The following is a 25983-nucleotide window of genomic DNA, read 5'->3' on the forward strand; positions in this document are numbered from 1 at the left end:
CCGCAGTGAGAGAGGGAGTGGGGCCAAGGTAGGGGCAGGGATGAGTGGGGCCCCAGCCAGGCCGGGTGGTGGGAGGATCAGAGCCTGGGTGTCTCATCCAGGTGCATGGGGGGGCTCCCACCATGCTTTGTACCCCAAGTCGCGCTGCAGCTGGCCTGGGAGTAGCACGATGCCACGTGTCCCGCCGCTCCCAGGGCAGCTACATCGGGGCTCGGGGCAGAAGCACAGCGCGCAGCAGCAGCTGCCTCCATCCCGTATATACCCCTGGGCCTTCACCGAGGTGTGCACAGTGGTGGGAGCCCCCCATGCTCCTGGATGAGCGGCCCAGGCTCTGATCCTCCCACCACCCAGCCCAGCCAGGGCCCCACTCACGTCAGCCCCTGCTTCTGCCTGTGCTGCATTCCCACCCTCACCGGGGGGGGAGGGGGGGGGGCCTCAATCTGGCCACCACCCCTTCCCCACAGACTGACCTGCTGGGATGGGGGGGGGAGGAGGGCATGTGTGTGCGTGCATGTGTGTGCTGAGCACCCCCAGCCTCAGATTGACTGCCAGAGGCTCTGCAATCAACCAGTCAATTGCAGTCAACTGACTGGTGACCACTGCTATATGTACAGTAAAACAGCAGCTCCAGCAGTGACTAGAGCCGTGGTAATGCTCCGCACCAAGTGGGTGAGGTCCTCAATACAGGAGGAAAGCCAAAGGTGATTTGTACTTTGTTTGTGGTTCTTCCCTTACATCCTTCCACCTCTCACGTCATATGATCCTGACAAGAAAAACGTCAGCTGAAATCCTCAGGTGTCTTCCTTCCCCTTCTGCTTCATCACCTCTAAGCCTACCATCCATTATCACTACCACCATCTGCCAGCCCTTCTCTTCCTCCAGCTTGCAGAGGCTGAAAATACTAGTTTCACATAACAACTAGCTCCCATCACCAGTCTGTCAAGCAGGAACCTCAAATATTACAGTTCTCCAACTCTAGCCTCAACATGATAAATGCAAACGCAATCAAGACTTGAGTATCTCCTGGCATGCAGGCACACCAGATTGGCAGTGCTTGAGTCTGGGGGATGTTTAGTATCAGTGAGTTATACAATACATTATGTTTAGAATTTTTTGTTTATACAACAGAAAGAAAATACAACAACATTTAGTCAGAAATACGCCTAATTAGAACAGTTCAAAACAACATTATCAAGAACAGAATCTCAGCTCAGAAAATTCATTCTCTTGCCTAATGCCGTGCAAAAAAGTCTGTATTTTTATGAAAGATGTGAAGAAATAAGCAATTTGAGCAAGCTGCTGATTCTCACGCATTTCAGAACTAAAACTGGATTTTCAGATGTCAGTAGCTGGAAAATTTGGTGAAAGGTACAGAAACCAGGCACAGTCAAAGCCATACACCTCAGACTATTCTATTCCCTCCCCAGCATCCTAATACTACTAATTTCTTACCAGCATTTGTTCTCTTGCAGGCATCAATGATTACACATTTGTAGGCTCACGTGTGCAGACCTGCACTAGCCTTTGATCTTCAAGTTCTACAGAATACCCCTGTTTTTTGTTTATGGCAATTTAAAGTTATTCCTGATAAGCAGCAAATCAATCTTGGGTTACATGGAAATAAATTGCTGCAACTTAAAATGGTTTTATCTTCAAGCCACTTATTTCCTATCCAATATAGGCAGCATGCAGAAGTCTACCCTGAGAAATCATGCCAATGGAAACACACTGTAGTCTAATAAAAGGGAGTTTCATGTTTTTCTGAAACATGTGCAGTTATTTCTAGGTGGAAGGGTTTCTTTAAATGATTTACAAGCAAGCTGGTCAAAAATTTCTACCTAAACTGCTTTTTGTCAAAAAATAGTTTTTTGATTAAATGAAATTCTCCCTAAAAAAGATGTTTTTCTGTAGAAAGTTTTGATTTTTTTTTGAAAAAGTGAACACCAGAAGATTTCCAGCTGAATATTATTGCTTTCCATTTTTAAAAACAATTGTTGAATTTTTCTGAGATGGATGGACACTTTCAGCTCTACTCTCAACTCAGCTGTATTTTGTTTAGCTTCCTATTTATTCTTCATACACTGCCCCCACCCCCCAGAGTATATTTTAATATACTTCATTCCCAGTACAACATGTTTCTTTGTAGGTTTATCAGTAATTTTCTTAGTTCCCTTAGTGTCTATGGGGTTAATTTCATGCTGTAAAAGCTGCGGTAACCGGCATTTTTATAACCGGCACACTCAACTAACTGCAATTTCCAGCCGGCCGGCTGGATGCAGAGGGGGGAATCTCGCATGCAGCCGCCACTGCTGCCACCCACCATCCTGTGCTGCTACCGCTTCGCATGTGGCCAGTACCACCCCTCCCCCCTGCTCTGCATGCAGCCACTGCCACCCCCCACACTACGTGTGGCCACTACCACTGCCCCCAGTTCCCCATCCAGCTGAAAATCCCAGCCTCAGGTAACCAGCATTTTTAGATTACTGACACCCCCCCATTCCTCACTCATGCTGGATAACAGAGCTTTTACTGTCCTGATAATAATCGCTAAGGCCCAGAGTCTCAAACGTCTTTAGGTACTAAAGCCATGGATAAACAACACATTTACCCTTGTATAACAAAAGAGCAGAAGCGCCATATATAGCTGAACACCACTGCAACTTACTTTAAAACCCATGTAAAAGTCAGGGATAAACCTACACCAACTAAATCTCTTTGATGATTTGGAATTAAACTATAATGAAAACAGAATGGATGACCATCCATTTTGCATGATTTTTCCATAAAAGCATACACCAACCTGCTAAAAAAAAAGTTTGGGAAGTCCAGGAAGGCTGACCTTTTATAGTCCACCTGTTCACACAGAGGCTTTCAGATAACTGCTCTAATTTTCAGATTTCCACCCCATGTAAAGTGTTTGGACAGAATGCAAATCTGGACAGAATTTGTCCCTGTATATCTAAACTGTCATTTTTTATATATTTTGTATCACTGACCAATTGCTTTCAATCTCATGTAAACCTTTGAAGGACTGAACTCACAGAAGATTAAACCCCTTAAAAGAGTAAGACAATTACACAGTAGGAGACAGGCAAATAATTGTTAGTGAAACAAAATTAAGTGACCTTATCTGTAAAATGGCAGGATAAAATTGCATCTACTGGTGATTATATGTAAGACATCTTGGGCAAAGTTAGTATATTACACTTTATAAATAAAAGGGTGAAGGGAAAGTGTAAACTCTAGAAGAGAAATTCAGTGTCCTTTTCATTTAAAAGGTAATATTTTTTAGATAATTTTTGCAATCAAACTAGGTGAGTATTCTATAACTTTTACTTTAAGTACTACAGGAAGTTTCTTCATCATTTGAATTCCGCAAATGAGGGAACGTATGTGTGTGTGCACAACCTGAAAATCATGGAATCTAGAAATGTAGAAATCCTATGGTTAATTTAATCCAGTTCAGTATTGATCTCCAATGTATGTTTACTAATGTTTTGTCCAGTTTAATTTTAAAATGTCAGAAGCATTGGGGCTTCTATCATTTACTTGCACAGTGGAGGGTAAAAAATTTAGTCACAAATCTAAACCCCATATAAATTCTCCATTGATTTCTATGAGATTTTTTCATTGAGTCCTTAGTTGAATACTGAAAAATAAAGTTATAGACACAAAGGAGTATTTGGAATTTGCAGCAAAATGTGAAAGTAGCATAACTTGATCCCTACTAAACACTTTAATGCCAAGGTTCTTATTCAAACCCCCTATAACTTCTCCATCGAATTCAGTGAGGTTTTTGATCAGGTCCTCAGCAGAATACTGAAAAATAAAGTTATAGATACAGGGGAGCGTTTGGAATTTGCGGAAGAATGTGCAAGCAGCATGATTTGCTCACTGCTAAACACTTTAATGCCATGGTTCTTACTCTTCCAAATTATGCACATTTAATGTATGATAACAGCATGCTGCCTGATGTCAAATATATTAGGGTATAAAGTATTGAGAAAGATAAGCTGAAACTTAGAAATATGAATACTATCTGAAGCTCAGAATAGTTAGTCCTCATTAAAGGAGAGATTAATAAGGTTACCATTTGCTTAGAGTTTTCATGCTACATTCCAATTAGCTGTATTTCACATGTGCTTTACAAGGTAATTAAACTTACTTACATCAGAAGCAGGAAAATATTTGTCAGATATTATCTGGATTTCATCATAACCACAGCAATCTTAACCTGATTTTTGTCTGCCCTTTTGTCGCAGAGCACTTAGGTGCACTGCTCCTAAGAAGGGAGAAAACTGCTAAGGAAAGAGCCCTAGCAGTGAGTTATGAGCCCAGCTGCTGGTTGCCAGGGCAACCAGAGGAGGTCAGCTGACCAGAAGGGGCAGGGCCTGGCTCCCATATAAAGCCTAGGGGCTGAGGCCAGGCTAGCAGTTCCCTGCCAGCAGCCAAGGGGGGAAGGAGCTCCCTCAGGGAAGAGTGGGGAAGCCTGACTAAAGGAGCAGCATCTGACACAGCTGAGGGATGGCATATTTCCCGGTAGGCTGGATTGTTGTTATAGCCGGGAGGCTTCCATTTAAGTTATAGCCGAGGGGCTTGCATTTAGTTTGCTGTTTGTCACTGGTGGTTTGGGTGAGGCTATTCAGGGTTGGAGGAGGCCTCATAGGGGACCCACAGCAGCATGGGGACCCCAGCGCCAGTGAGGACACAGCATTTGGGGTGCACTGACCCCAGCCCCAGAAAGGGGGGCAGTTGAGAAGCCCCAGAGAGGGGATGTTGATGAGATACCCTGATGTGGGTGTGGTGAGCCCCAGAGAAGGAGGCCCTAGCACTAGAGAGGGCGCAGATCGAAAGAGGTAGGGCCCAGAGAGGACAAGGGGGCCAGATTATAAACAAGGCCCAGACCGAACAACATCTATGCCATCTGTGAGGCTTGGGGCATGGTAAAGGGGTGGTTGGAGCCACGCATAGCCATAAGGCTAGGGTGCCCCTGAAGCACCCATTGCAAAGTGGGACCCACGAGGGGTCCAGGAAACCACGGGGTCTGAGTGTCCAGCAAGACGTGACCAAGAGGGTGTAAAAGGCAGCCTCCCAAATATATTTTGTCATCAAAGACGTGGCGGGCAAGAGTCAAGGGTGCCCATTGGGTCAACTTGGCACGGTAAAGGGGGCCTTAGGGAGATCACGGCCATCCTGCAGGACTCTGCACCGTGACACCTTTAATTTACTTAAATAGTAGATTACCAGTCTGGTTTATATAGATTATGGCCTTTGATTACCACACAGACTGCTCCAAAGTGCTCTGCTTCCACCTGATTTGAAATAAATACTGTAAACCCTAACAACTTGTTAATAGCTGTTGACTTTTATTTTCCTGTTGCAAGAAGGAGACCTAGCAGGTTTGACAGTCCTAATATTAACCTTATCTTAAAATACATGTTATTTATAGGAAAGCAACTTTGCTTTCCCATACCAAGCTAAACACATTGAGGTGGATTTTTGGCAGATATTTTTAAAATGTAAATGAAATGGAACTCTTATTGGAAGTAATCCAAACTATAACTATTGGCACATGCTGTACAAATCACAATACACACATCAATCTGACAAAGCCCCTTGTTAGGTAGCTAAGGGCTCTTACCCCCATGTCCAGGATAAAGAGATTAAGGAAGAGGGAAGTGGTTAGGGGTCCAATTCTGAAACCACTCCTTAGTGCATAAGGGTTTCAAAATTAAGAAAGGATTTTTAGGTATTGACATGACCCTTCTCCCATTAAAAGCAAAGGAATTCCTACCACTGACTTGACCAGCCAATGATGAACGCTTCTGAAAAGTCCACCCCAGAAGCTGTGAAGCTGAAATTCATGTCTTGTGTAGAGGGCTGGCACAGAACCACCAATACCCTGAAGTATTGCTTAGGGAGTGTAGATAGCTGCAACTCAGAACAATTTTTGCAAAGTTTTCTGACTTTCGTTACCCCTTACCAAACAGAAGTTCACTGTTCTCCCACACTGTTCTCCCTCCACTCCCTTTCCCTCCTCCCATTCTGAAAACAGTGACCAGCTGAGAGCTCAGCAGACACAACTTACAAAAGACTCTACATTTTTAAATGTCTTTAGCTGATACCTCATGCAATGAGAGATCAGATTTTCACCTAATCGGCCATTTTTTAAGCTGTCTCCAGCTGTGCACTTGTGTGTCTGCTTTCTGTGGCCAGATTGGGCAAAAATTATCACTTCTGTCTGCACCCCCAGGACTGCATTGGGCACCTGGAGCATTTATACACGTTTTTTGCACCAGAGATCCACCACTTCAGAGCAGACGCAATTAATCGCTGCAGTGCTTACATGTATAAAAATGCCCCTGCATCTGCACTCCTCTACTGCAGACTCCTTTGTTTTCTTGACATTGTGCCTTTTATTTTGTTTTGGGCTAACCCTAAGCACCAACACATTTATGTTTATTTTGTGTGATCCTAAAGCCGTTATTTTTTTTACCTTACTTATATACAGTGAGCTGACAGAGATTGAGGGAGATACTCAAGGCACATGCTCCCAGGAGCCATCACCTAGCTGTTCTATTTCTCCTGATTCCAGACTGACTTTGTAAACTTGGGATATATTTGATTTGTTTCCTCCTTTTCCTAATTTATGGCATCTTTAAACTCTTGCTGTGCTGTTTGGGATCAGAGAGTCAAAGCTATTCTAACTTCTTATGCATCACAGGACTGACAAAGTTGGGAAATGGGCACATGCTGAGTTCTACGTGCTTTTCTCTCATTTTCAAACCATTTGGTTATGTCATTTATAGTGCCTAATGTAAACTAACCACAAAACTTAATTTAGTTTCTGTAGACTGTGGTTTGTATTTCTTCTTCTTGTTCTCTATTAACAACACTGACATGGAACAGAACTTCTGTTTTTTTAAGCATCCCTCAGCCCTGCTGCTTATTCTAACACTTTCCGTGAAAATATAATACGTTGCTCTGAAAACTACATAACAAGGCCGTGTTCCAAAATTCTCATTGGTCTGCCTACTTCAGATTAACAAAGGGTAGAACTGCCAGCAAAACCCTCCCATTACAAAAGAGATTATGGTTCTGATCCAAACTCAACAAAGTCCATAGAGGGGTTGCAGTGAATTTTCAGATCAGGTCCTGTGTCCTAAATAGGCTTGTTCTGAGCTATTTAGCTCAGAAAATGATCAAAAAGGTATGAGGTTGCTATTTTTATCTGAAGTTTTCAGAATTAATTCACAAGAATCTTAGCTTTTATTCAACAGGATGAAATTCACTGTGCTCAGAAGGTTAGTCTCTTAAATCTCACATAAACCCTACTTATAAGCTGTGCCTAAGCCTCTTGCTGATAAATATTATTTATTTACACTTATCTCACTTACTATTATTTATACTTATCCACATATAGTCCCTCTGAAGTAAATATGCTTCGCTGAAATATGGTGAATGTTGGCCTCCACTAATTTTCCAAAAATTGATATAAGCAGCTTTCTATCACTGTTGCTTCCACTTTTTCATTGTTATTTTAAAGTAACGTGAATTTTTAAACATTTCCAGTATGGGGTTCATGACCTCAGGCAGCCAAAAGGGGCCTGTTTTTCAGAAAGTGCTTAAGCACTCACCCTTTAAAAATAAGACTCCTTGAAGGTGGCTCCAGATGGTCGCCCAAACTTTAAGGTGCCCCCAAACTCATTAGTCACTTAAACATTCATGCTAATATTTTAAGGGAATATTTAACCTTAAAGCTAAAATGTAAAACCACCCATTAACATGGATCCACAAAAACCAAAATATTTTGGGACCCTAGTCCAAAAGTAGACCTTATACAAAACTAGACTAGGAAGTGTATAATTATTACTTTAATTTAAACTCAAATAATCACCGTGCCTCACTATAAATGCCCTAAGGATTCAGAAATTAGCAGAATACTGAACCAACAACTATAAAATATACATTCAGATGAAAAAAATTACCTTAATCCCAGGATAACCACATTCATTTAATTCATAAATCAGAACTGCTACATAATTAATTTTGACCTTTGATACTTCATGTTATTATGCCATGTTTGTGACTAATAGGGCTCAGAACTAATGCAGTTGGGAGTGATTTGAAGCTCACTTAAACTAAGAGTAAAATTCTTATTGACTTCAGTAGGCCCAATATCTGTCCCTCACATCCCAGCTGAGAAAAGACAACCATGGAGGAGGAGGAGGATCCCCATTGTGACGGTCTCCCTGCCCCAGGGGTGCAGGAAACTCCCAGGGCCAGAGGATCGATTTAAAATCCTCTTGCCCTGGGGGTTTACTGCATCCCCAGGGCACATGGATCACCCCTGCGGTAATCTGAGGAGGAGGGGGGTGGGAACTGCCCCTGCGTGATCCTGTCCCCCTGGGGCTTTGCCAGGAGGCACATTGCAGGGCCCCATCATCTACAGCTGTGGGACGGACTCTGGGTCCCAGCAGCTACAGGGTGCTGCTGGGACCCAGAATCCAAAGCTGCTGGGGCTAAGAGACCTCAGCAATTGCAGAATTCCCAGCCCCGGCTGGGCATGGTGCACCCCTACAGCTGGGAGCCCTGTCAATTGACAGAGCTCCCAGCCACAGGGGATACCCTGCTACACATGCAAATTTAAACTGGATACCAACCAGCTATGAAGTTAGAACCCATTTTTTTTTTAGGTCTAATCTTATAGCTGGTTGGAGCTTTTAATTGTGTGATGGCTATTTTGCATGTGTAGCTGGTTTCAAGGTAATTGCACAATTAACCAGTTGATCAACCAGTTAATTGTGCAATACCTGCAACATGTAGAGGGGACCGCAGCATAAGAGCAAAAGCTCAAAGGAGAATTTAGCAGCAAGACCCTTTGTTGCTGCTGTTAATGTTTCTAACTACAACAATAATAATAACAACCCTTCAAAACCATAGCAAATAGCCTAGAGCTAAGCACCAAGGGCCCAAGTATGAACTATTATAAATCTGCAATTCAATGCCACGTGCATTTAGAGGTCAGCTCTAGCAGATCCCATTGCATGACCAGTACTGAATGACTGTTTTGACTTCAAATTAATGAAGAATTGATCCATCAAAAAAGAAATTAACTTCACATTATTAGACGCACAAATTATATTTATTATTCTTGTTGCTGTTATTAAATATTCTTCTGGAGCTACAATGTTTCCCTTGCATAAAATGAATGCTAAGTGTGTTCACCAACATACAAGAAGGTATGTGCAGACTATAGGACAAATGTAAATCCACAAAAAATTGTCTTCATGTTTCAATACAGCATTTCTTGTACTACTTTTGCTTCATTCTGTACTAAGTACTTTGCATAAGACAGGATCTAAACATGGGCTAAATATTTAGTAGTGGCTTCAGGTATTTGCACCCAAAAACTGCAGCATGATTATAACTGCACACCCAAATATCTGATTTGTGTGAAGACATGTATTTAGTTTTATAAACCCAATCTCGGGGCACTTCTGAAACTCAGGGCAGATTAATATATTGTGTTCATAATTTGGTTTGGCCTCATCTAGTGCCCACTGAAGTCAATGGGAATCATTCCATCAACTTAATGGCAGTGGATCAGGCCTTTCATGAATGTGTTGTATGAGGCCTGATTCTACCCCACTGAAATATTTGGAGGTTTTACCACTAACTTCAAACAAAGTAATTTTTGCCCTTGTATTTGCAGGCATGTCAAACCACTCCAATTGCTCTTTCTGAGAATATATCTAAATGCTATTCAACTTCAGATACTCAGTGTTTCAATTTTAAGTTGAAGAAACTATATTTGTTTTTTGGCTAGTTTATACCAGAGTATAAATAAATGTATTTAGCCGCCCAGATTTAAACAATGGAAAAAATGTTGAGGTGGGCTAACAAACTGCAGCACAGCAAGGGTTGACATTTGCAGTTCAACACCATGGTCAGAGCATTCAAATAAATCTAATTATTCAAATGTATTTAATGATCTTCTGGACTCACGAATTCTTACCATAAAACATGAAGCTGAGGCAATTAAAAACATCATTCCACTTCCTTTACAAAAACGATTTTTTTTCCCCAGCCAAAACGTTTCATACAAGGTTGTTTTTTTATAAATCACATAAATGACAATTTTCAAATCAGACGTTTTTACTGAACATTACAATTCTTTGTGTTATGCTTATGTAGAATTAGATTGGAATCTTGCTAAAGAAAAGACAGACACTTTTAAATGTCGTCTTCTAAATTTTTCATCTTGCTATTTGCATAATATTGTACTGCTGCAACTGGTTAGCAGTATATATATGCCTGTATTGTCTTGGACTGGTACTGTGTGTGTGGTGGTTTTTTAAAAAATATTCTAAGGAATTAAAACAATACTCTTTTCAGACTTCTATGCACAATAATTAGTAACCGTGTATTTTCTTCTGATTTTCATTGGTAACATGTGCCAAAAATACTATTTTTTTTTAAATCACAAATCAATATGAAAAACTAGATATAGTCCTAAAACACTCTTCAGTTTGTATGACTGCACTCTTCTTAATCTTAGAGAAATAAATAAATGTCTTATGTTAAAGACCACAGCTGGTGTAAGACTGTCAGGAATCACTTTACATTTCAGGTACTTTTACTTTCAGCCCACTTTTTAAAACTAATCAAAAAAGGACATGACTCAAAATATTCTCAGTGAAATAGTTACTGTAGCAGCAAAACAGGTAAGTATTCCATTTAGCAAAAAGGTAAATTTTGGCTACAGATATTTTACAATTCAGCTAAATTTGATTTTTGAGGCCAAAAGTTTTAGTGCACTGTTCCTGCAGACCCTAGTTTTAAGGTTCTGCAACACTTACAAGAATCACAAATGGCAAAAAATCAGTCTTCTCCTGTAACTTTTTCAGAACAGTCCACGTGGGTGGCATATATCGTAATTTACACAAATTACCTTCAGAGATTGTTTCTATTATTACTCGTACTTTAGGGTTTTTTTATGGCAATGCTGTCTTGATATATACAGGTCCTTTATTAGCAACTTTAACTGGTTAACAGTGTTTTATTTGGTGAATTCCTTTTGTTTTCCAGTAATATTAAACATACAAATATGGAGAGCACTGCTTTGTATTCTAATCCTAGCAGAGTAACAGGGCTGGAAAACACCTGACTTTTGCTGGCTGAGAATTCACCCGACATGGGGAAAAATCACAGCTGGTGCAAAGCTAGGGCTGCTACCCTTTATGTTCCCTCATTTGGCCTCAGTGCACGATGCTTGTAAGGGTTATACAGGGAAATGGTCCTGGCACATCTCAGTAGGTTGGCAAATGGCTTTTTAAGGCACACATGCCTAGACTAATCTAATTATGTTATGGTAAGGGTGACCTAGCCCACTGAAAGCCCCTCCCTCTGCTGTGCCAAGTAGAAGTTTCATAGATTTCATAGACTTCCATAGATTTCATAGACATTAGGGCTGGAAGGGACCTTGGAAGATCATCAAGTCCAGCCCCTTGCCCCAGGGGCAGGAAGTCAGCAGGGGTCATAGGATCCCAGCAAGATAAACATCCACATTTCTCTTTAAGGTGTTCAAAGTAGGTGCTTGAACCACCTCCAGCGGCAGTCTATTCCAGACCTTGGGGGTTCAGACTGTAAACAAGTTCTTCCTTATGTCCAGCCTGGAATGGTCACAGAAGAGTTTGTGACTGTTTGACCTTGTCATCCCTTGGGGCACTCTGGTGAACAGACATTCCCCCAGATCCTGGTGACCACCCCTGATAAACTTATAGGCGGCCAACAGATCACCCCTGAGCCTGTGCTTTTCCAGGCTGAAGAGTCCCGTGGCTCTCAGCCTCTCATCATAAGGTCTGTTTTCCTGACATCTGATCATGTGTGTGGCTCTCCTTTGGACTCTCTCATGCTTCTCCACATCCTTTTTGAATTGTGGAGTCCAAAACTGGATGTAGTACTCCAGCTGTAGCCTCACCAAGGCTGAGTACAACAGGAGAATGACGTCCTGGGATTTGCTTGAGAAGCATCTATGGATGCAAGCCAGCGTTTTGCTCGCTTTACTAGCCGCAGCATCACATTAAAGGCTCATGTTCATCTTGCGGTCAATCATGACCCCCAAGTCCTTTTCATCCGTAGTGCTAACCAGCGTAGCACTGCCGAGCCAGAAGCATGCTGTGGGTTTTTCTTCCCAAGGTGAAGAACCTTGCATTTTTTGGTGTTAAACACCATCAGGTTCTCATCTGCCCATTTGCTGAGCCTGTCAAGGTCAGCCTGGATTGCCCTCCTGTCCTCAGGTGCAGATGCTTTACCCCAAAGTCTGGTGTCGTCGACAAACTTAGCCAGTCCGCTTCTGATACCAATGCCTGCATCATTAATGAAGATGTTGAATAGTGTTGGCCCAAGGACAGAGCCTTGAGGGACCCCAGTGGTCACAGGACACCACGATGATTGACTTCCATCAACCAGCACCCTCTGGGTCCGACCACGGAGCCAATTCCCCAGCCAGAGGATTGTGGTGAAGCCGAGGCCGCATTTGACCAGTTTTGCTAAGAGGTAATCATGGGATACCAGATCGAAGGCTTTTTTTAAAGTCAAGATATACGACATCAATCTTTTCTCCCTTGTCCAGGTGATAGGTCACCTGGTCGTAGAAGGAAATAAGATTGGTCAGGCAAGACCTAACAGCAACAAACCCATGCTGGCTATCCCTCAGGATGCTGTCATCAGCCAGTCTGTTAAGAATGGCCTCTTTAATTTTTTCTAAGACCTTCCCTGGGATAGAGGTTAGCCTGATAGGCCTATAGTTTGCCAGATCCACTTTCCTCCCTTTCTTGAAGATAGGCACCACACTGGCCTTCTTCCAGTCTTCGAGCATTTCTCGGAGTGCCAGGAGGTCTCGAAGATCTGTGCCAGGGGCTGAGGCTTGCCACCTCCTTGAGTACGCTGGGGTGTAAACTGTCAGGGCCAGCTGACTTGAAGATGTCCATCCTCTCAAGGTGTTCCTTCACAAGGTCAGCATTGATGAAGGGTAAGGAATAACCCTCACCCAAGCATTCCTGTCCTGTAATGGACAGGGGCGCCCCTTTGGACTGGTGAAAAAACGATGCAAAGTACCCGTTTAGCAAGTTGGCTTTTTCCTGGGCATTAATTGTCAGTTGTCCCATTTGGTTTAGCAGGGGTCCGATGTTGCCTTTGCTTGTCTTCCAGCTCACAACATATCTAAAAAAGGACCTTTTATTGTCCTTGATACTTGTAGCTAGTTGGAGTTCAGTTGAAGCCTTGGCTTTTCTGGTTCACTCTCTGCAGGTCCGGACCAGTGCAGAATATTCTTCCTTGGAGGTGGATCCAGTCTTCCATCCTTTATAAGTCTTTCTTTTTAGATGCAGGAGGTCCACTAGCTCCCTGCAGAGCCAAGGGGGCTACTGTGCCCTTTTGATGCCTTTCCTCCAAGACAGAATAGACTTAGCTTGTGCATCCAGGGTTGCTCCCTTGAGGAGCAACCACTCATCCTGAACTCCCCTCCCCTTTGGGCCGTGGTCCCTTAAGGCCTCACTGACAAGCCTCCTGAGCTTGTCAAAGTCAGCTTTCCTGAAGTCAAGGACTTCTGTATTGCTAACTGACTCGCCAGCTTTACAGTGGACGGTGAAGGTGATCAGCTTGTGGTCTCTGTCACCCAGCTTGTCTTCGATCAACGGTTGCTGATTAGATTGTCCCCCGTAGCCAGTAACAGGTCAAGCAGCACTTTACCTCTCGTTGACCCGTCGACTTCTTGCATCAGGTAGAGCTCATCCACACATGAGAGAAAGCTTTGCGACTGTTCGGATTTGGCCGAGCACTCTTCCCGCGAGATGTCAGGGCAGTTGAAGTCTCCCATGACAACCATGCACCGGGAGCGTATAGCTTCAGTCAATTCATTGGTGAACTCCTGGTCAAGCTCTTGATCCTGGGTAGGAGGTCTGTAATAGACTCCCACCATTGTGTCCCCTGTGCCTTGTTCCCCACAGACTTTAACCCAGAGGGTCTCCAATCATCCACCCTGGTCGCCAATATCAGCTTGCAGGCATGCGTCACTTTCCTTAGCTACACCTCCACCCCTTTTGTCCACTCGATCTCTCCTGTACAGGGTATAGCCATCTATACCTGTGGTCCAGTCATGGGTGGAGTCCCACCAGGTCTCCGTTATCCCTATGACATCACAATTATTTGTGTTAAGCAGGAGGACAAGTTCCTCCTGTTTATTCCCCAAGCTCCTGGCATTTGTGTACAGGCACGCAAGTGTCCCTTTAAGGGTCCGCGCCTTCCCCACAGATCATTCCAGGGCTGGGGCAGGGGTAGGCTCCGTTAAGTGCCGTGACTTGCTGGCTTTGCAAGGGTTGCTCAGCGGGCCAGGAGTGGTGGTATTGCCCCCCCACCCCCCGATGGGCTTAGTTTAAAGCAGGTCAGCCAGTCTGGCTGAGAAGAGCCTCCTCCCCAGCGGAGACAGGTGGAGGCCGTCCCTTCCCAGCAGCTCGCTGCCTCTCTCACCAAAGAGCGGACTGTGGTCATGGAAGCTGAAGCCTTCCCAATGACACCAGTGCCGCAGTCTTTGGTTTACTACCTCAATCCTCCTCTCCCTCCTCAGCCTGTAGCCCGAGACTGGGAGGATCGAAGAAAACACCACTGGCACCCCCAACCCCTTTAGCCCCGCTCCCAAATCCCTGTAGTGCTTCATGACCCAGCTGGGATTGCTCCGAACCATGTCATTTGTGCCCACATGGATAAGGAGCATATGGTAGTGGTCAGTGGGCTGGAGGCATTCAGGAATCTTCTCCGCAATGTGTCAGATATGGGCTCCCAGGAAGCAGCAGACTTCCCAGGCTAAGGGCTTAAAGCAACAGAGAATCTGAACTTTAGTAGCTGCAACACTTTTTTATGGTGGGTTCATAAACTTGCCTACAGCACTAAGCCTCTTGTTTTCACAGTTGTTGTATAGTCTTCTACAGAGCTTCCTGAACTGTAGATCTTTCCAAGATGTGCTAGAAGACAGCACTGCTGCCACAGACCTCCTAAGGTCTGCAGTGTTTTTTTTATATCATGACCAACACAACCTGATGTGGTTCTCAATCTAAACAAACACGCAATATATTTGGCATGCTCTTAACTGTGCTTGGAATGTGTGTGTGTGCGCCCTTACGCTGGCCACTTGGAATTCTGCTCTATATTAATTGCTCACTTTTTACTGCAAGTACAAAAATTTTGGCTCCTGAGGGCAGGATTTCCTGACAAAAATGCAGATTTGCCCATCCTATGTTTACTCAACTGTATTTAAGAGTCTGGATTAGCTTCCTTAAAACTTTCCACAGCTGAAGCAGGAACAATTCTGGCCGGGTTGAATGGGATACCCAAGCAGGAGAGATACTCAGTGACTGTCTTCCTTTTTTTTTCTCTCCACAAAAAATTCTTTAGAACAGCTAAAATGTTTTGTACCTGCATACCTTTCTTCAGAAAGGATCAAGCATGGTGTAGAACTAAACTGTAAAACCAATTGTTAGCTTATGTACATATCCAGACAAAGATGCATCCTATTTTTCCTGAACAAGAGCTGTGCAATATTACTGAGAATACCGAACACCTGCTTCTGGTTTTCCAGTTACAGATTTCTGTTGCCTAGTAAAATTCAGGCTTTCCAACCTCTGTCAATTTTATGGATTCTTGCAGATGCCCATTTCCTCTCTGTTGTGGAATATGAACATGTATATTTCAATAACTGGACAACAGGCACAAATGTACCTAATACTTAGCCCAATCTGGACCTTTTTTTTTTTTTTTATCTTCCTGTTAATGTTTCACTTGACCAGACATTTGTAGCCAAAAGAATTTTATTGTTCCATATGGTTTCTTCGAGCACATGACTATTCCAGAAGTGTTTTAACAGAGGAATAACAGTCTACTAACAATTAGTGGACACAAATTATTTAGGTTTGTTTTTGTGGAACAATATTTGAACAAAAACTGAAGAGTAAATTCTAGATTGTAAATGTTCTCATTTAAAAAAAAAGCCATAGAGAGAATTATATCTCTACTTTGCCTTGCCTATAATCTTTTGAGAATCTGCTCCACAGGCCTTCAACAGATGCTCTGCTCTAGAGCCATGAAAAGTAATTCAAGGAAGGGGAGAGGCTCAGGGGGTGTGGTTCACATGCTTCAGCCCATATATGCTCAATTGTAGCCTGTGGAGAGTACATCTGGTTCAGGCATGGCCATGTGTGAGGCTTGATTTGGCCAAAATACAGGCTTACAATAGTTCTCTTTTTGCAGCTTTAATGTATGCCTGTTTTCTTGCCAAACTCAAATACTGCCAAAATTTGGCCAAAGATGTTTGCTGGATTGCACAATATTTAAAGTTTAAATCCAACAACACTTTGCAAAAACAACTGTATTGTGTCCTTTAATGTTTATAGATGTTAGCAATATTTAATTTTTAGTAGTATTTTAAGTTTACAATCTTACGTTTGCAGTAAATTACCTTTGAAAGGTTCTTTCCATTAGCTGTAAGTGTCACGAGTCCTGCACAGCACACCAAGGCACTGGAGCTAGATAGACCAGAACTTGGTGGGATGGTTCCATCTAACAGACAATTCATTCCAGTTGGGTTATTAAGACCAAAATGTTCCTAACAATGAAAAAACAAACAATCTCAGCATCGAGTAGAGACAGCCTTCAATTTGCAAATATCCTATGCTTAGGAAGAGAGTTTCTCCTGATTTAAATTTCTGATGTCACCAAAAAGAGGGTGTGTTAAAGTTTTAACATTTTCTTTTTCTAGCCCTTGAAAACCAAGACCACGGGTACACTTACACTGCAAAGGTATGAATGCAGCCTGTGCTAACTCAGGGATTGATAGCAGTGTAGCTGCAGAAGCACAGGACTCATCATAGGCCAGCCACCCAAATATTAACCCAGCTTTTGCAGCTTCCACTAAGTAACTGTGGCTATACTGTTGGTCCCTCAGCCAGCTCATTGAATATAGCTCATATATGTCTCCATGAGGTGCAATAACACCTAGACTGCAGCGTAGACATACCTTTAATAAAAATTTGTAGAGAAGTGCGTGAGCACAAAGTTTTAAGATCATTTCAATCTGTGATCTATCTTAACACCCACGCTCTCTCAAAGAATTCTTGAAGTCTGATATTTTGCCTGCCCAGGAGAATTTTGAGGCAGACAAGTTTGTTTGTTTTTTAAGTTACATGGTTTAAAACTAAAACAGTGGTAGTTTTATCCCAGTCTTGAAAGCTAGCTAGACTGCCATGATAGCAGCTATTTTTTAGTTAATCCAATTTTTTCAATTAATATTTTAAACCCCCCCCAGATATTTAGAGTCTGTTTTGGCTCTCTTAAGAGAGGTGCTAACAGAGCACTGCTGGTCCTCCCCCCCCCGACACTTTACTACTACTCAGGCACTGTTCTGTTAAGTTATCCCCAAATTCTGGTGCTCCTGATACAGGATTGTTCCAGATCCAATATTCTGTATTTGTAATCCAAATTGTGTGGAAATGTGCAGAAGATCATCACACTGTTGAATTTTAAGGTACATTTTAGTGATATGGTAGTTTTACAAGTTTCCAAATAGCATTAGCAAATAGGAATGCCAACTCTGAATAATATAGACAATAAATATTAGGGGCGTGCAAAGCAGGCTGTATTTGATTCGGATTTGGCCTGATTTGAGGGACAGTGATTCAATTTGTTGATTCGGATCATTGTCCTGATTCAATTAGCCCGAATCTGAAGATGCAATTCTGATTCGGAGAATCAGCTATTCGGCAATAGACACAGCTTTAAATGTATTTTTTACATACCTCAAGGTACCAGGCATGGTTCATGAATGCTGCGATGCTGGGGCGGATGGAGCGTCCCACAGGAGCACAGAGGGGGCCCCCACGTGCTCGGTGGCAGACCCAGGAGTGAACTGAAAGTACTTCCGGTCCACTTCTGGGTCTGCTGCTGAGTACGCGGGGGACCTCCCCACGCCTCCCCAGCTGAGCGATCGGCCATGGGGGGACCCTGGGTGCCCCCCCAGACCCAGGAGGCACCAGTTGCTGAGGTGGGGGAGGGGGGGCCCTGTGCACTGCACAGCAGACCCAGAAGTGGACTGAAAGTGCTTCTGGTCCACTTCCGGGTCCACCGCCGAGCGCACTGGGGACCCCGCCATGCTTCTATGGAATGCACCACCCGCCCCACCATCTTGGCATTCATGAGGTATGTAGAGAAAACATTTAAAGTTGTGTCTATGTCTGAATCATCAAATCTTTCCGAAGCTCTCCGAATTGATTCGGAGAGATTAAAGGGTCTCCTGATTTGATTCAGATTCGGAGATTCGGCTGCCAAATCAGGCCGAATCTCCACTGAATTGAATTGGCAACCAAAGCTTCGCACAGCCCTAATACAACTATATATTTATTAGCATCTGAAAGAAAAAAGATGGCTATAACATTGGTTCAGCTACATCTACGGTACTGTGGAGTCGCCTTTTCTGTTATTAACTACTTAATATATATTATACATACACACAAACATATATAGTAAATGATAGTGGGGAGTAATAGAAGTATTTTTACAAATTAGAAGTGACATTTCCTAATTCTCAAGTGGCTGAGCTTATGTGAAACTGCTCTCCTTTTAATAATATATTTCACTCTATTTCTTTTGATAACAGTGAAGTATTTTTTATATTTCACTGTCAAAATATAATGAATTTGTATGTGCATATATACACAAGATATATTTTTCATGTTTCATTCATAGATCTCAAAGCACCATAAAAACATGGTATTTCATTTTAACAGTTCTATTGTTCTTCAGAATAAGTTATATATATATATATATATATATATATATATATATATAAATATCAACATATCACATGCATAAATGGTATAAATATATATAACATATATTTGTGTCAGTGAAGATTTATATGCTAATCTATATGCTAGATATATGCTAATAAGCTATGTAATAATCATCATAAACAGAAAAATACCAATATTTCTAAAAAGAAATTCATCTAAAAATATTTCTAAGTCTTCTCCTAAAGTACACCCAACAATAGGTAACAACGGCGGAGTTTGAGAAAAACATAAGAAAACAGTTCTTGCTGGATGTGTCCCATAGCCACTATAAATTATCTAAAAATTTCCTTTCCAGAAATACAAACAAATTATTAATTGAAATGCTATTGCTGCCAATGTCCTTTCATGAAGAACATCAGACAAACTTGTTTTAAAAAAAGCACTTGAGTAATGTATTTAAACAGAAACTGATCCACTGTATTCTCTTGCATGTGAATCAGACTTGCAAACTTATCACGCGATGTTTAAATAAAAAAAACTTACTCCAGTTTCAAAAATGAATATGGACTGTGCCAAGTTCTGCAATAGTTGTATCCCAAAGGATAACATGTTCAATTTAATATAAACAGATTATCCTGTTGGACCTTCTTCATACTTGCCTTTCCATGTTCTTAAAAGTCTGTAACTTTTATGCTTTCTTTCTGCCAGCATAAACCTGTTTTGCATATTAACCATCAAGTATCAAAACTTGTTCCTAAGTCACAAATCTCAAAAGCAAGTTCTAAACTAAGTAGAGCCACTGAGGTAATGTTATCCATGCTGCAAGAAAAAACATACGGCTGTAAATAAAGTGAGGCTAAATATGCAAAGTGAATACAATTCCAATAAATGCTTTCCTTATGGAGTAATGTAAAACTGAAACTGTTCACCTTACTGGAAATATGAGTGAGTAGGGATTGAAACACATAGGGTTGTAATTTAGGAATTTTATATGGAAATAAAAATATTTTTTGTGAAAATGATTGTAAAGTATAACACATTTTAAAGACACTAAAAAAACAGATACGTGAAAGTATTTACCTAATGCCTAAGTAGTAGTTAGGCACATTAAGCACTTTTACACATGCTCTGGGGGTGAGTGGGAGGTGCTTTAATTTGCACTTGAGTGGCTCTGAGAGGCGCTCTAATTTAAAGCACCGCCGCATCTCGTGTATCAGCATCCCTGCATTTAAAAATGGCAGCAGGGGTCATTCGAGCTTTAGTTCAAATGCCTCCACCACCATTTTAAACACGGGGACACTGATACACGAGACACAGGAGGCTGCTGGAGCGCAGTAATTGCCATGATCCAGCAGACTTGATTAATTGAGTCTGCTCCAACACACTGTAATTACAGCGCGTTGGAGCAGCCTCCACACTCACGTACAGGCACCCCAAAATACCTTCTGTGAATCTAGGCCTAATTAAACTATAGAAATGTCAAAGATTAATTCAGAAGTAGATGTATATTGCAGTATATTTCCTCTTTGCCCAGTAAAAATCTCTCTCATTTTGATCCATATACACTTTTAAAAAGCCACAGTCAAGATAAAAGGGAAGGATTTTTCACAATCACGTAAGTGAATTAGAAGAATGGCTCCTGCTGATTAGCAATTACACTTAAGCTCCTTATTAGACCTGATCAGGATTTTTAAAGACTTGTTAGATTAGAAAGTAGCTAATCATCTACTCTGGAAGTCTTCAGAGGAAAAGGTTGCTTTTGACCCATTCCCCTTTTGAAAAAAATTTGGAAAAAAGCTTTGAAAGTGTTGAAATGTCCCTTCTCACGATTTTTAAATCAATACCTTCATTTTTTTTCATTTAGGATTACTTTTCTTTTAAAAAATTAAGTAAATTTAAGTGTGGCGGTGAAACACCACCACAGGCTCCTGAAGGGGAGAGAGTAAATCCCGTGGGCCCCGTACCCCGGGAGCAGACCCCTGGTAGGGATGACTCACCTCCCGCAGGGCAGCTGAAACGGGAGCCGCAACCGCGGCCACAGCCACACGAACCAGTGTTACACCGGCTGTTTAATCAGCTGTTTCCGGCACAGGAAACAGCTGGACCAATCCCAGCAGCTGTACCGGCTGCTGCAGGAAAGTTTAAAAGCCCCACCGGAACTAGGGCGGGGAGAGAGCCGGAGAAGGAGGGCATGGGCCAGCAGCTCACTGGCGTGCTGCGGCTCCAGAGCAGGAAGCGAGCGACACAGCCTACGCAACTCCCGCAGGCAACACCAGGGAGATCTTTAAGCCCCCTGCCGGAGGCAAAGCAGGGGCATCCCTCCAACTCCTGGCGGAAGCGGAGGCCGAGGAGGCAGGGGAGTTCCTTGTAGACAGCACGAGGGAGGAAGCATTTGAGCCCCCTGGAGGAGGCAGGGGTAGAGGAGACAGCTCTGCAGCCCTCTTCTCCTCAGGGGAATATTTTTTTTTTAATTAAGATAAACCCTGAGAAGGGGGGAAAAGCCACCACAACCAAGAAGGCAGGCCCTAGGCCACCCTACAGGGCCGAAGATCATTACTGATAGACATCCACCCAGTTGGCGAGTGGATGGGGTGTAGGGGAGGCAGAGCCCCGTGGAACATTGCGCCAAACAACCATAAGTACTGCCGGCCGTTGGGAGAGCTCCCCGGGAAGATCTCCACTGGGAAAAAAGCCGTCTCCTAGTTGTTTTTTTCATCAAAGCTGTGGCAGGTGAGTTGAGGGGAGGGGCTACACCCCGACAGGCCGGGCGGCATGAAGGGCGCAAAACGCCACATTAAGTTTTAAAAATTTTTAAGGTAAAAAAAATTACACTTACAAAATTGTCAAAATAGTGCTCTGATGGACCCAATCTAAATATTTTTTTCAGATGTTCAGTTCACAAAGAATTCATGATTCTTTTTATCCCAATTCAAAATTCTTATCGGATTAGGAAACTTTCCTACCAAGCTCTACTTTTAGTTTATATAAGAACTTCTGAAAATCCCAAATAAAAACAAAACATTAAAAAACACATCTCTAATAACTTATAGTAGACTATTGAAGTTGAAAGTCCCTTAAATCTAATGTACAATGTCTGCTTTATGCAGTTTACTTCTTTTACATATTTCTTCCGCCTTAAATGAGCAATAAAATAGGTTAGTATAACTACCAATTCTCATGCATTACCTGCATGTGTGTTTCCAATATTCTTGAGAATTACTTAATTTAAAAATGCTTTCCCTGGGGAAAAAAAATCATTTTAGATTCCATTTATCAAACCCTCAGACCTATTTAAAGTGTGTTTTCTATGTTCTGCAGTCTCCTTTTAACTTTAAAATAGAAGAATGTAAACCAGAAACAGACTATGAGCTTGACCATGACCTCACTGACATTGTTCTGTATAATATTTTTTTCAAAAGTGTGATGTAAGTCCAGGAAGAGCACACACCAACTGCTGCAGCTTCCTTAGCCTGACGAAGGGTTTTTGAACCCGAAAGCTTGCTTAATAACTATTCCCCAACTATTTGGGTTGGTCTAATAAAAGATATCAAATTCACGCAAGGCACCTTGTCTGCCTGTGTAAGTCGAGTGTTTTTACAATAATTTCCACACAAAACAAATAACAAATTCAAATTTTAAAAGAAACATGAAGTACTTTACTTAAAAATCTACAAATTATGGTAATAAAACATTTATGAGGTATATGAGTAAAACTGTCATATTAAACTTATTATGATATATTTATTATAATATACAAATCATATCGTAATCTTAAACATTGGCTCTCAATAGGATATGTGCATTAAACAAATTTGCTTTACCTGAATTCCTTTCAATCCACATAAGAAGTAGTTGTGCCACAGAGGTTTTGTTTGGTTAATCTGAATGTTATTAACGCTAGTACTGAAATCCCTGCAAAAAAGTAATGTGAGATGTAATATCAGTAAATTTAGTTAGTTAAAAAAATATAGCTTACTGCTGCCACCTGCTGATGAAATTGCAGCATTAACATTTTATCCTGAACATTTTTCCAATACACTATGTATTGCCTTCTATTTCTCTGTCTCTACTTCCATCTTATGGATCATAATTTCTAAAAGCTTGTTAAACAGAGGCATAGCTAATAGGTCCAACTTATTATAAAACAAGTTATACAAAAATATGTTCGTGGCTTTTTAAAAATTCTGTTGGAAACAGCTCATGGGGAAACAGCTTTTAAAACATGCAAACAAAATGCACTTTTTACATTTGCAAGCCAAATATTGTAGCATTGCAGTAGAAACTTCAGCACCTGAAAAAGAAGATGACTCCTAATCAGATGAATGATTACAAAAATAGTAAGACTAGTTAGACTACTAGCTGGAAGCACTCAGCTTGCAGTAATCAATCCCATCTTAGTCTCACTCGCAGATACATGGTAAAGCAGTGGAGTCAAATGTATAGCTTGCAGGTTGAATCTGGCCTGCAAAGCCACTCTGTCCCATCCACTGAGCTACTAGCGGGCCACTAGAAGGCAGGGGATGTGGTCAGTGAAGTGGCCTGCAGCTGAATCCAGGGGACTCAGAGCTCGGTGGACATGGCGATCAGCAGCAGGAAGACAACAGACCCTGGTTGTCCTCTGGATGCCTTTCCTGTTGTCAGCGCCTCGGCCCTACCTCTCTAGCTGCTGGCCCCTGCCACATGCCCCATGCTGGAGTCGGAGCTCCTGCTGTGGCACAGGGGTTGAGGTGGCAGTAGCTCCATCTCTGGCATGAGACACCCAACAGACTAGAGCTGCCGCTGAGTGCCCTGGGTTGGGGCTGGAGGTACTGCTGCCACCGCTTCCTCACACCCTGTACTCAGTCCAACCTGCAAGGAGCCCCATAGTTCAGATCTGGCTTGAGGCACAAAGTGAGTTTGACACTACTGTGTTAATATATATACATTAAAATCTATGACCATGTCCTCCTTTAGAAAAGATTTCAAGCTAGGTCTGCTCAGAAATTCCAAACACAGATGACTGCAAGACCAAGAGAGGATGAAGGCAGATGGACATAAAGGCTAGGTTCAAACATTCAAAACGCTCAAGGGGAAATTGATCTAAGCTATGCGGGTTTTTGTAAGCGGCATAATTTAGATCTGTAGCAAACAGAACACACATTTGCCTGGGGAAGGGGGGAGCCAATCTTAAACCAGTTTCTCCCATTTTTTAACCAGTCTACATGTGCCAAACTTCTGTTATGGGTATAGATTGGTTTTGTGTGCTGAACTTCTGTTTCATTATGGGTACAGACTGGTTTCCGATCACTTATACCAATAAAAGTATAATATCTGTACCTGGCCAAAGAGGTAGTTAGTGTGGGACAAGGGAAGGCAGTAGAAATAGAAAAAACAGACAGCTGTGTAAGATCCTGGAAGTGAAGACAAAGAGGTATAATGGGATACAGGGAACAAGGGGAGAGACCAGGGAAAGGATTTGAAATGGGACAGATTTAACAAATATGAGGCGGCGAGTAACAAAACTACAGGTGCCAATTTAAGAGGGGACACCAGTTTGGCAACCCTGGGGAACCTGCACCAAACAGCCTACTACTGGAGGCCACTCCCCAGCCCAAGCCACTGGGGTGGAGGGAGCCCAGATATAGCAGGTAAAACTCTGGCCCCCGCTTGGCTCCTCCCCAACACTCCCCCACTGGCATAACTTCCATCCTGCTCTGCCCAGTGCACCAAAGGAGCTTGCTATGCCTCTGTTGGAGGTACATGGGGCAAGATGTCTAATTTGAAGACAACTGGCCAAGGAGGATTCCATCAGAAGAATAACATTTTATTTGTATTTGTACATCACCTAGTCCTAGCTCATGTCTAGGATTCCTGGGCACTGTGTTAATATAAAGAATTATAATACATCTCTGTTAAGCAGCACTAAAGATTGTTATGAGAGGGGAAGGATATAAAAAGGGTAATATAATTCCCTTTCAAGAGATATGAGATGAACTTTAAGGCTAGAGACAGATGTTCAGAAAGTCAGGGCCTGAACTGATTCAATCTTTGCAGGTTAATTTAACCTTCCTTGATTGAACCAATTTGCAAGTGAATAGACATTCATGAAATGTAGGCACATGCCTGCAGTGGCTCAGGCCAGGAGCCCGGGTGTGGGGGTTACAAGAGCAGCCCTCAGCTGCAGGGAAGCTGTGCTGGGAAAATGTGGCCAGCCCTGGCAGTAGCTTGGAGTGAACTGGCCAGGGAGGGAGTTTAATTCCCCTCGCTTGCACTCCAGGACACCGTGACAGAGTGCAGCCATCATCAGGGTTACTCCTGCTTCACCACTCCTTGGGCGAGGCCAGAGGCCGGCCAGTATGACTCCCTTAAGCTGGGAGGTAGAGAGGGGTTATTCCTCTGCACCGGGGGGGACCACAGTGGGGTCTGCTCGCCCCGACCACCACTACCAGCGGGATAAGCCCCCTCCACCAGAGGCAGAAGGGAAATGTCCCCCTCCCTGCCCTGCCCCCCACCTAAGGGGGCCATGCCAGCCAGCCAGCCTCTGGCCATGCCCCGTCCCTGCCCCTGGCGCAGCAAGGGGGGAGTGAACCTGATGGCTGCAGCCCCTGTCACAGTGTCCCAGAGTGCGAGCCTCTTCCTGGTGGTGGGGCCGCTCTCTGGGCAGAGCAGGGCAGGGAAAGCTGCTGCGGACTATGTGGGGTGAGCATCAGTGTCAGCACTAAAAGAACTTGGGGGCTTTGGCCCCCTCCAAGCCCCAGTGTTGCCGCTCGCCCCACGCAGTCTGCTGTAGCTCTGACCCTCCGATTGCAGACCCCACACTGGGAAGAGGCTCATGCTCCCCAGACACCAGGATGGGGGCAGCTGCCTCATCAGGCACTGCCCCCTCTCCACTCCAGCAGCAGGGTTGGGGGCCCAGCCAGAGGCCAGCTGCCAGAGCCCCTTAGGCAAAGGGGCAGGGGGGGGTTATTTCCCCTTCCCTCTGGCCTCTGGCAGACGGAACAAAGCAGGGGCTTATCCCACTGCTCGGCCCGCACAGGGAGCAAGCGGCACTGGTGGCAGTCAGGGCAGGCAGACCCCGGCTACAGTCCTCTGGGAGTAGAGCAGGGAATAACCCCTGTCTCTGCCCCTTCTGCTCAGGGGCCATGGCCTGACCCCACCACTG

The 25983-nt window shown here is 43.2% G+C and overlaps 1 protein-coding gene across 1 annotated transcript in view; it reads right to left on the reverse strand.

Moving 5' to 3' along the window:
* Window positions 1–25983, reverse strand: part of GALK2 (galactokinase 2) — an 82521-nt gene that overhangs the window by 48360 nt on the left and 8178 nt on the right. The window contains exons 3-4 of the mRNA XM_025210500.1: window positions 22664–22754; window positions 16514–16660 (exon numbers count right to left, since the gene is read on the reverse strand). Coding sequence (XP_025066285.1) covers window positions 16514–16660; window positions 22664–22754 — 238 coding nt within the window. The remainder of the gene's footprint in view (window positions 1–16513; window positions 16661–22663; window positions 22755–25983) is intronic.

The sequence above is a fragment of the Alligator sinensis genome, unplaced genomic scaffold (assembly GCF_000455745.1).
Source record: "Alligator sinensis unplaced genomic scaffold, ASM45574v1 scaffold814_1, whole genome shotgun sequence".
Lineage (NCBI taxonomy): Eukaryota > Metazoa > Chordata > Crocodylia > Alligatoridae > Alligator > Alligator sinensis.